Below are 11,930 nucleotides of genomic sequence, written 5' to 3'. Positions count from 1 at the left end.
GTTGCACATTCTTTGCTTGCATTATGTAGCACAGTTCACTAGTGATGGAAAAGAAGAACACATGTATAAAATGTGAGCAAATAAGGGTGACATCCTCAGTTACAGCATGTGTTTTCAGTGGACTGCCTCACAAAATGTTTTACAACATCATTTCCAAATGTCTTCGTAATGGAAGGGAAATATTAAGTGTAAAGGTGTTTTTAAAACAAAAGAATAATGGGGAAAGAGTAATGCCCTTAGACTAATATAAATATGTAATCTAGCCTGCAAATAATACCATAACAATTAAAGGGAACTCTCTGATATAGAAGTTAATCTATCAAGAATTTAATTCAGACAGACACACCAGGCTAACACCTACATCATTGTAACAGTGATGAAGCCTTTAGATGAAATGCTAAGCCCACAGAGAGAAAGACACACATTTTTAGTAGTTATATAGCATTGATATTGGTAACATAAACAAGCAGTTAAAGGTTCATTTCTATATTTTCCTTTTTAAGCTTCCTTCCAAAAGGGTCACCAATGTTATATTTATGGTTATATTAGTAAAGTGAAATACTGGTATCATAAGAAAAAAATGAGCATTTCATGGTCATTTTTTTGTTTTGTGCAAAACAACTGATTGTATTGTTTAAACAAACAATTGTAGGAATGTTTCAATACCTCGCTGTACCTATATTAAATGACTACCTTGAGGGTACTAAAAACAAATATGAGGGTCTGTTTGGAAGCAGTACAGAAGAGAAGATTTTTTTTCACATGAAGCTAATTTTTACGTTACATCGAAATCTATTCAGCTAAAGTATAGGGCCTATAACAGGGGTGTCCAATCACGGTCCTGGAGGGCTATTCCACTCCAGGTTTAACAGGTACAACGATATAATTATCTACTTCAAGGTCTGGATGGAGATTTAATTGGAACAGGGTTGGAACAAAGACCAGGAGTGGAAGGGTCCATTTTGGACAGACATGGCCTATAGGGCTGTCTCTGGAAGTGACATGGGTTAAACTAGCCATGGGTTAGGTTCATGGATAAAAGAAATTGGAGACACCTACAAAAAGTTAACTTTCATTTAAATCTGCCATATGTAATACCACAACAGTTCAGAAAGAGGTTACATATATTCATGCTACTGAAAACAGCTTGCTTTGTTTGCTTTGAACAAAAGCTGCACCTTTTTATAGATGATATATCTTCAAATCCGACACTTGTTTATAGTATCTAGCCGTGAGGTCAAAGTGACTTTGTTTGTTTTTGTTCGGGGAAAAAATTCAGATACTGTTTACTTACTGCTAGGATTTACCGTGTAGCCAATTTCACAGTTGGATAGACTGATTTGCCATGGGTCATACAGCAAGCTGGCAGTTGTGCTGGGATTTGAAAACAGGAAAACTGTATCCCAAACTTTCACCACTAGGTTACACTGCCTCCCTCTCAAAGAGAAGCACAAAAAATTGGCAAATAAAGTGTGTCCATCTTCTCTGTACATTGATAAATACAGAGATTTATTAAAGGAATGTCACCTTTGATATTTCATATAAATAAGATGTTACGTAATATGATAGCAGTATTGCCTCTATTACACAAAGCAATAAATAAAACACAAGAAGTAACTATAACTTGAATTTTCAGATAATTAAAGAACAGCTAATTATCACTAGCAGTACTACAGTAGCAAACCTTTCTCTTGGATCATTTTTTCTTCTTCTTATGTTTTTTTTTTTGTATTATTTATTATTTTCTTTATTCTTCCTAAAAGGCAGACCAGGCTTGGGTTGTATATCTTTCTCATTTTTTTTTTCTTTTTCTTTTCGGGATAGTCGTTTTTGGAGAGTAAATCTAGTGTCAAGGGGTTAATCAATCAGTCAACAGAGTATCAGCAAGTCTGGGAGGAGAAACGCTTTGGAGGCTGGCTGGAATGAAAGAGCTTGGAGAGAGTGAGTGAGTGAGGCAGTGAAACAGAGAAAGACTTCAGTCAATGCTTGAAGATTCTGTGGCATGCACTTCATTTTCACACAAACACATACTCATACAAGTGCACGCCGTGGAACTCTTTCACCTACCTTTGTTTTTATTTTTCTTTAAAATATATATATATATATATATATATATATAAACAAGCATTGCCTACGGTAGTTAATCACCACACACACACACACACACACACACACACACACACACATACACACACACACACACACACACACACACACACACACACACACATACACGCACACACACACACACACACACACACACACACACACACACACACACACACACACACACACACACATCCTTTAAACTAGCTACCAGCAGATGAGAGATCTCTACAAAAACTACCTACCTAGAAGAGAGGGGAGAGCCAGCATCTGATAAGAGATCTGACTGACACATAGGGGGGGGGGGCTGGGAGAGAAGAAGAAGAAAGGGGTCACAGAGAAGCTCAGAAAAGTCAGAAGAGCAGAGGGTGGGGGAGCAATCTGAAGTGACACGCCAAAGAAGAAGAAGCTGGAAGAGAGAAAGAAAAGAAGTTGATTTTGGCAGAGCAAGAAGGAAGAGAGCCTAATTATTTTATTTTGTGTTTCTGAGAACTACCTACCACCAACAAAAATACTAGAACGTAGCAGCCAACGGATCTGAGGATTTAGGGTCTCTCTCTGAGAAAGGAAAGCTCACAGAGGAAAACTAATTAGGGGGAAAAAAACCCTGAGAAACCTGACACGTTTAGCAGTTCTAGTCATATCAGGATGCTACTTCAGTGTCTTTTCCTGCTAATGATCCTGCATGCCCCCACAGTATATCCACAGAAATTCTCAGCACTCACGGTAAGAAAACATACTGATATGTATTATTGCACACATGTATATGTGTTTGTTCATGCATAATGTAACTGCTTTAATGTGGTTTGATATGGGGGTGTGTGGGGGTGGGGGGTACTATTTACACTGTGTTTACATTATTCTGTGGGCTAAACAACTTGTTTGTTTGGTTTTTGTGCTACTTTTTGTTTCTTATATTTTTTTTTAAAAAAAAGCTGACACATTTGAAATGATACGTAGAAAGAGGAGCAGGCAGAGTGAGGGATTTATGTAGAGCCTAAATCAAGAAGTCATTTGGAAAGCTGGAGAGTTTAAACATTTAAAAAGCTGATAAATTCTTCAGTAGAACGGAGAGAGGAGAAGGAATGGGAGAGAGATGGGTGTTGAAAAAGACAACCAGAAAGGATTATTTGATTATGATTTGGGGAGATTGAACATATTATGTATTTTATGTGATATGCAACCCTATTTTAGATATTTTTTAAACTATCCCACACATATGAGATTTACAGTTTTGTCCAACACAGAAGGGTTTGGTGTTAAACATTTCAGATAATGATCCAATACTCCGGAATACAGAAAATTAAGAATAAAAGATGAAGGTGGGAATAGAAAGGTGTTTTGGGACAGACAGTTAAAACACTTCCACAGTTCTTAGTGTCATTATTCTGAGCAGCGGGGATCTTTAGGAGGCGAAAACAACGTCAATAAAATAGATGAGGAAATTGTCCTAAACATTTGTGAATGCTGTATTTGTTGGTATAGGTATTAACATTGATATGTTTGACAACATGGCATGATGCCATGTTATTTCAAACAATATCACGAAACAATATCCTATAAGAATAAAAAACAAACAACATATTTTAATACGGTTTGCATTTTTGGGGGGATTCATTACTGTAGCATTGTGAGTCTAATTTGATTTAAATATAGTAGTCTGCATTTATATACCATAATTTATACTCCTAAATAAGTTATTATTTTCCTTGTGCTCCAGTTAAAGCTTGGTGTGGAGGCTGGGGTATGTCAAATATTTAGACTTTTTAAAGAGCAGCATAAAACCCCAATACATATGCTTGTGACGGTTTATTTAACCTACAGTAAGGCAAAGTATAATGTCAGGTATACAAAAACAAAATGTGTTCAATTGTACCCCGGACTAAACTCCACAGCCAAGAAGCTGCAGTGACACCTTTGGTTTATTCATTCCGTAGTGCTTGCTGAAGCTATAATTCCACCAAGTGCTAAATGCACCAGAAAAATAGACAAACTAGAAGATTATAGAACACGGTGTGGAGGCCAGAGAGTCATGTGCACTCTCACTCTGCAAAGATCAAGTGGGCTGCACAGGTCTGTCCACCTATTTTAGCTTGAATAATATTACACTGAGTCCGATTTCATGATTCTTTTTTCTCACGCTTTTAATGAATCAAGGCGTTTAAAATTGTATGTACACATGGCTGGCCCCACTAACAGCCAAAGTATATTTAAAACCCTGCTGTTCAGGTTATTAGTCATACAGGTCTTTGGTTTATGTTTGGTGTTGTTTTTGCACTACTAACACTACAAAGTGACTGCAAACTTACATCTTGAACATCACTAAATCTCTACTGAAGCGAACCGTTTACTGAATTAAATAACCAGACTTTAATTAAAATACATACCAATATGTTTCCAGATACATGAATTAATGTCACATCTGTGCAACAGTACTCTATTTGAAGGTTGTTTGAATGTTCTAGAACATTATTTAAACAAAAAATAAATTTAAAAAATGCATTGAATACCAAACTTGAAATGATGAAAACAGACTGGAAAACTACACTGAGATTTTCACCCAGTTTGTGCGTGCCTTTGATGATTTAATAGCGAGAGTGACAGCTGCTGTACCTGTGGATGTTATTTATGTGATGACCCAGAAGTCTTGACACCCAGATGGGAACCAATTCCTGAAGTTGTTAACTCAAGGTGAAGGTGGCATTTGACATTCATGCCATGAAATGCAGGAAGTATTGGAAAGAGTTACCCTAATGGCAATAGATGACCATCATATATATACAGTATATATATATATATATATATATATATATATATATATATATATATATATATATATATATATTAGCTCAAAGAGCCAGCTGCCCTATATATATATAGCTTGATTTTTTTGTTACTCTTGCAACTGAAACCGCTTAATTCAGTTATAAAATGGATGTTCTTTATTATGCCTTGTTATCCGATAACCAAGCTTACTCACATACAGTAATTTTAAATTTCACTATACATGAATTAACATTTTTTTTTTCTCTATGTACAATAAAATGTGGGGAAAGCCTGCATTACATATACAAACCACTGATTACTGAAACTGTTTATATTTTGTATTTTATCTGCTGTCTTTCCCCATATTACCATCATAGTCGCAACAAGACTTAGAGGTACTGCCTGTTGGTTTTACATAACTAGAACCAAGCAACCAAGTGATATAATCCAAGTTCTCTTAAGCACCCTCAAGGTGTTTGTTTCTCATTTTGTAACATTTACATCATTGTTTTTTCTCCTTTCAAAAAATAGGAGTTAAAAACTGGAGGTAATGCTTTGAAAATATGGCCCTTACACATTTTTCTGGAAGCAGATTTATTCACTACTATGTTACTTTGCTTTCAATCCTTATCTAACCATGCTCTTAGTAGCAGAAAGACCACGGCCTCTATCCCACAGTTTTTAGATGACACAACTCTGATCTTGCATAAGTAAGACAGAATAATTAAGTTAACACATGGATCTGCAGTAAGTCCTTATTTGTCTTTAAAAATAAGTAAAATGCAAGGTTTGTTCTTATCTTTAATATTTAAACTGTGATAGCATTTAGATTTACCACTGTTTAGATCCATTCAGTCAGCATATTTTTTGCATATATTTGCTGTTAAATGTTTTAAACAAGCATTGGAGCATGCTGTGATTTCATTGGCAATATTTGGACTTCTTCCCTTTCGGTTTCCCAAATTCAAAGTTGGGATCCAGCCTAAACTTTAGTTTATATTACACTAACAGAGCCTTTATTCCCAACTGAGCCCATTCCACTCAGTGTGTCTAAGGTAATGTGAATTTAACCATTGGAACTATGGTCTGGACAGAGATGAAATCAAATGCATGGCAATACAACAAAAAAAGAACTGTGTAGCACCAGCCTGTGAAACATCCCAAATATTGTCCTTTATTCATAATGCATTAGCATGTCCTTTTGGAGGAGACATTTAAACTGTTTGCCAAGTTTAAAGCATTGCTCCTAGTACTAGTAAATTACCGTCCAGTATATTTGCATCTAATTAATGTCTGATCAAGGAAGCTGATAGCTTGGAACATAACACAAATTAATATATTGGATTTTGTGCTGGGCAGTAAAAATGTCTTAATTACCTCAGAAAAAAAACATTTCATACCAATCAGGCAATAGAAACGCTAGATGTATTATTGTTTATTAGGGTGTGTTTCAAACATTCCCATCCTTTCCAAACACATTTCATTCAAGCAAGAAAAACACCATACACCCTTAAAATAATAGAAAAACACCATACACCCTTAAAATAATAGAAAAACACCATACACCCTTAAAATAATAGAAAAACACCATACACCCTTAAAATAATAGAAAAACACCATCCACCCTTAAAATAATAGAAAAACACCATCCACCCTTAAAATAATAGAAAAACACCATACACCCTTAAAATAATAGAAAAACACCATACACCCTTAAAATAATAGAACAACACCATACACCCTTAAAATAATAGAAAAACACCATCCACCCTTAAAATAATAGAACAACACCATACACCCTTAAAATAATAGAAAAACACCATACACCCTTAAAATAATAGAAAAACACCATCCACCCTTAAAATAATAGAAAAACACCATCCACCCTTAAAATAATAGAAAAACACCATCCACCCTTAAAATAATAGAAAAACACCATACACCCTTAAAATAATAGAAAAACACCATACACCCTTAAAATAATAGCATACTCCCAGACCATTAATGCTGCACCTGTTATTTCTTCACACAAATCTCAAAGTTCAGTCCCATTATTCAAAGCAATTATTCATTATGCTTCTCCCTTTGATTGAGTTAATAGCTTGGTTAAGGCCTGTCAGTGTCTTCCTTGTATCAAGCTGGAAACCACCGAATCACACAGCCACAGCAGGAAATTCCTGGGGTGAGAATTTCACGCTCCTTCTCGCCAGCTCCACTGGTGTGCTATTGAAAGGTTCCCCATTATCCCTAGCCCTATACTCATCGTGGCTTTTTCTTTGCATTTTTATAATACAACACAATATGTTCCCAGTGTGTATTAAAAAAAGAGAGACTTTAATCAATATGGCAGAAGCTTAAAAGCTGATTTAAGAGAATTTGATTAGCATGTCTGAAAGTAACAGGCCTGTGAAATAAGAAAGAAGGTTGTTTAATTATGCATGGCCCTGGGTCCTCTGTGAATATACTGATGCTTGAGTGAAGCTTAACAATTGTGCCATACTGTGTTGAGGCTTTATGATATGGACAATGCTTCATTAAAGGCAATGTGGTAAGTGCAGTGACTAATGACTGGCTACCGAAATTCAAGAATCAATGTGTTTTATCTCTACTTTTTAGTGTTCTTCTAATTTCATTTCCATAAAAGTTTTTTTTTTGGTTTTCTACTTACAAAAATGGTTGCAAAATCATGGTCCTTGGATCCCAGGGAATCTACAAAAAAAATAAAAATCTAAATAAATCTGGATATTAATTTTAAAAAATCACTTACTCATATTCATAAAACATTGCCAAACATTGTAATATTCATACTTGCATGCTTTATAAATACAGAGCCTGTTTTTTGGGGGTGTGGGGGCCAAGTACTTAAGTCTATATACATCACCATCTAATACTAATACCTCACAAAGTTTTAATGTCAACGGGTTAGCTGTTTACCTGTTAGTAGTTCTATTGAACGCTTTAATTCTGATCAGCTTCAGTTAGGAATTCCTTACAGTTTCCTAACGCATCAAGAATTCCATCTAAATATGGGGGCGGTACAATTAATCTCCTCAAGGAGGTTCCACATCCCTTCATAGAGTTAGTAGGTACTGATGTGGAATTGTTCAGCAGCTATTATTTAGTGTTTTCAGCTGAATCCCTGAAGGGAAGGGAAAAGGTTGACATGAAAGACAGAAGGACAGATGTCTCTGGATCAAGTTTCACTTGAAACACAGGAAGTATTGTATTGCATTGTTTTGTGCACAAGTTATGTGTCTGAAAATGCCTCAGTGTGCAGCAACTTGGGGTTCGCCCTGGTGCTGATTGCATTTTTGAGGGGAAAAATGTTTTCCGTTGTGCATGGAATGGAATTATTTTGTGAAATCTAGAAGCTACAAACTCACTAACTGAATTTAATTCAATAATTCTTTTGAAATTTCTCCAATTCTAAGGTTGTCTCGACTAATTATTTGCCACTTTGAGAGTTGAACCAAACCCAGTTTTAAGTTAGTTAAGATGGGGTGAAAAAAGTGTAACTTCTGAACCCAGATGTTGCGATTCCATTGGGAATAAACTCATTAAAGGTAATCCCCACACATGCATCCTGAAACCTGAGTTACCATTAAAATAACAGAGTTTGTAGAGAGTGACATAAGATAAAGGGAAAAGAAAGGTTGGGAGCTTAGAACAGAGCTTTACTTAACAGTCATAGAAATCAGTCTTAGCTTTTAGTCGTCTACCTATCATAAAATGTAATCTGTCTTAAGCCGGTCTTCATAAACTACTAAATTGTCTTTTTTTTAAATCTTGTCTTTCAAATAATACCTTATTTAGACATTTTAAAGAATAGTACATGTTCTCCACTGGTATGTACTTAAAAAAAAACCATGAACGAGTAACAAACATAGTGTCTCCTTTACCTTATCCCCCCCCCCCCCCCCCAAAAAACCACAAACTTCTGACTTTCAGATAGCTTAGTATGGATTTGCTGGGCTCTGCTGCGGGTGAAGTAAATGAGTTTGGCCTGACAAGATGTTGACCCAGTTAGGTTGAGCAGAGCCCTAGATTTCCGACAGGTCTTTCATTCCTTTCAAAGCGAGTTGTGAACAAAGAAGGGTGTGAGCACAGGGGTTACAGCTGCAGAAGAGGATTGCAGTCCTGTGGACTTCTGAGGACATCGGTGGCCAGTGACCCAGAACTAAAGAATTAATAGAAAATATGACACGTTTCAAAATGGTCAATTAACACGGGGTCGTGCTTCAGCTAGACCATGTCTTCATTTAACAACAGCAATTTGGCTTGCTCTTGGATTGAAACCTTGTCATTACCACCTGCCAAATATTAATGACTAATAACTACCTTCCATCTTTTGTTTTATAGTCTGATACCATTTTTTTTTTTAGGAGTGGTAATAGATAAAGGAATACTGAAATACTGGATGTTCACTTATACCAATCTATTCAACTTTGCAACTTGCGTTTTGCAGTTTGTAAGTTTGAAATATAGTTTATTTACAACAACAATGATCCAGTATATCATGAGAACAAAAAACAAAACAAAACAATGTCTATTCAGGTATATAAAAAAAAACACATCTAATCTGTTTAGTTGTCCTGCTGCAGCATTCCGAAAGTAAATCTTGGAATAAAGGAAGTAAAGCCTGAATATTGAAGTGTAGGTTAGTCTGGACATCAACACATTCTCTTTTTACTTCATACCCCTTTACCCAAAAATGTGGAGATCCTGCAGGATTTTATCAACTGCTATACAGAGAATGCTTTCTTCCTTTTAACTATTAGCAGGGCAGCAGTGTGGAGTAGTGGTTAGGGCTCTGGACTCTTGACCAGAGGGTCGTGGGTTCAATCCCCAGTAGGGGACACTGCTGCTGTACCCTTGAGCAAGGTACTTTACCTAGATTGCTCCAGTAAAAACCCAACTGTATAAATGGGGAATTGTATGTAAAATAATGTGATATCTATATAATGTATAATCTTGTAACAATTGTAAGTCACCCTGGATGAGGGCGTCTGCTAAGAAATAAATAATAATAATATTAACGTAAAGGCAGGTGTGTTATTTATGTTTGGCCCATTGAGACATGTCTCTAGCAAGCTGCCCCAGGGTGGTATTTAATTGTTTTTTGATCCCTGTGTTGTAGCTGTTGCAACCTTACCTGGTAAACTAATCCAACTTGTATTTATCATGTTATTACTGTGGATTACATGTTTTAATTACAATATAAGAGAGAGACAGAGAGAGAGAAAAGGATGGAAAAGACATTGTTATATCTCAGAATCGTAAAATAATGCATCAAAAGTGAAACTCTAATTGCATTCATAAAAAAAGCCAGAGATGTAACTTGTTATACTTATCTTTTCTCCAGTAATTGGATTCATGCTTACTACAGGAGTTTATCTAAGAAGGAGGACAAAATCATAATTACATGACTTTTAAAAGGATATATCCATGAATAACACAATTTTATGGGTGTGCATGAAGACAAAACCTTGAACTATACCGAATTTGGGACTCATTCTTGGTTCAAGTGGATGGCCAAAAAAAAACAATGTGCCCGAGTTTATGAATTAAATAGTCACCCCAAAATTAGTCAGACAAGATTTTTCCTTACAATTTATAGTACTATAGTTTTCAAGATTGACTGGGATAGACTGCTAATTTTTCTTGGTACTTGCTTTCTCCTATCAGGACCAGTACAAATACAACAGCTGCAACCTTCAGTCTAATGAGAATGTGGATATGTTCTGATCTGCTTCATGGGAAGAACTAGAGGGGTATTTCCTTAAGGAAACTCTTTTGTCCCCCAGGGCAGAGGAGTACAGTCTCACTTCCATGCCTAGAAAATCCACTGTGTGAAAATATATTTCATCAGTGTTTTTACTTTAAAGTCAAATTCAAGGCCATTAGTTAAACCAATTTCCCTGCTGGCTACATCCCTTTTATACGTTCCAAGCGGTTATTCCTTTTAAAGATGTATGATGAAAGTTGACAAGAAGGTTTTGCTTTAGCGGCTGATGATTTGTTTGCCTTTTAAAGACCTTTGGAATTTTGTGCAATATACTTTACGGGGGAAAATCCATCAATAGGTCAGTTCATAAATTAATGTTCCTTATTTCATAACAGGCTTGATGAAGTAATATTATTATGTAATAATGTACTTTAGGAAAGTCCAGAACTTCAAGCTTTTCAAGCTCTGAAGTTAATTTTGAAATTTTTCATTCATCTACTTTAAATATTATCATTCCACAAGTAATTTGAATTATAATTTTTTTAATTGAGCAAAAATCTTAAGAGTCTGTATATTTCCTGAAAACTATGTGTAGCTCCAATACTTTAGGGTATCCTAAATGTGCAACATGAAGTGTCTCTTAAAGGGGTAGCTGCAATAAACAGTACAATAAGGCTTGCTACACATAGTTAAGGTTTACCCTTAATTCAGCCCCTGCATTTCAAATGGGGATTTATATGGTTTTGTCATAAAAAAAACACTAATTTAGATGGAGGGAAATAAAGGTATACTTAATAGATTTAAATAGGGACTTTCCTATTTTACTCATTTTAATTGGGTAATATACACTACCACGTGTCTGATGTAATGCAATCCAGGTGCAGAGATAAAGAATAAATGCCTTTATCCTTGGGCACTGTAAAGCTATGTTGTGACCGTGCTATGTTGATGCTATTATACATTACCAAATGAATGGAAATGAGGGATTACAATGTCCGGGTCTTGTAAAGATGGTTGGAAATGTTTTAGATTAAACAGAAAGGTATTTCTTTTTTAGAATAGGTTACACAATTGCATTGTTTAAATTCTCAGTAATAAACAATAGATGGAAATAGAAACTGGTCAAATAAGAACCTTCAGGAAAATTACCAACATGAGAATGCGTTTGGCAATACCAAATTTAACAGTTGTCATTTAGACATCTAGAGAGAAGGAGACATGTCCAGAAGCCACTTACATGTTACAAAACTGAAAAAATATTTTGGCCTATATCCTGGCAGTGTGATCCATCCAAAAAAAGTGTTTGATGGTATTCCAAAAGCATACTATAGCA

The 11,930-nt window shown here is 35.6% G+C and overlaps 1 protein-coding gene across 2 annotated transcripts in view; it reads left to right on the top strand.

Moving 5' to 3' along the window:
* Window positions 1–2,422: 2,422 nt before the first annotated feature.
* Window positions 2,423–11,930, top strand: part of LOC117403099 (SPARC-related modular calcium-binding protein 2-like) — a 61,906-nt gene continuing 52,398 nt past the window's right edge. For both annotated transcript variants that reach the window (XM_034005059.3, XM_034005057.3), the window contains exon 1: window positions 2,423–2,832. In XM_034005059.3, the coding sequence (XP_033860950.1) occupies window positions 2,755–2,832 (78 nt within the window). In that variant the 5' untranslated portion in view covers window positions 2,423–2,754. The remainder of the gene's footprint in view (window positions 2,833–11,930) is intronic.

Source organism: Acipenser ruthenus, chromosome 5 (genome assembly GCF_902713425.1).
Source record: "Acipenser ruthenus chromosome 5, fAciRut3.2 maternal haplotype, whole genome shotgun sequence".
Taxonomy (NCBI): Eukaryota; Metazoa; Chordata; class Actinopteri; order Acipenseriformes; family Acipenseridae; genus Acipenser; species Acipenser ruthenus.
The sequence above is the reverse complement of the archived record's forward strand: the minus strand, read 5'-3'. Positions and strand labels throughout refer to the sequence as shown.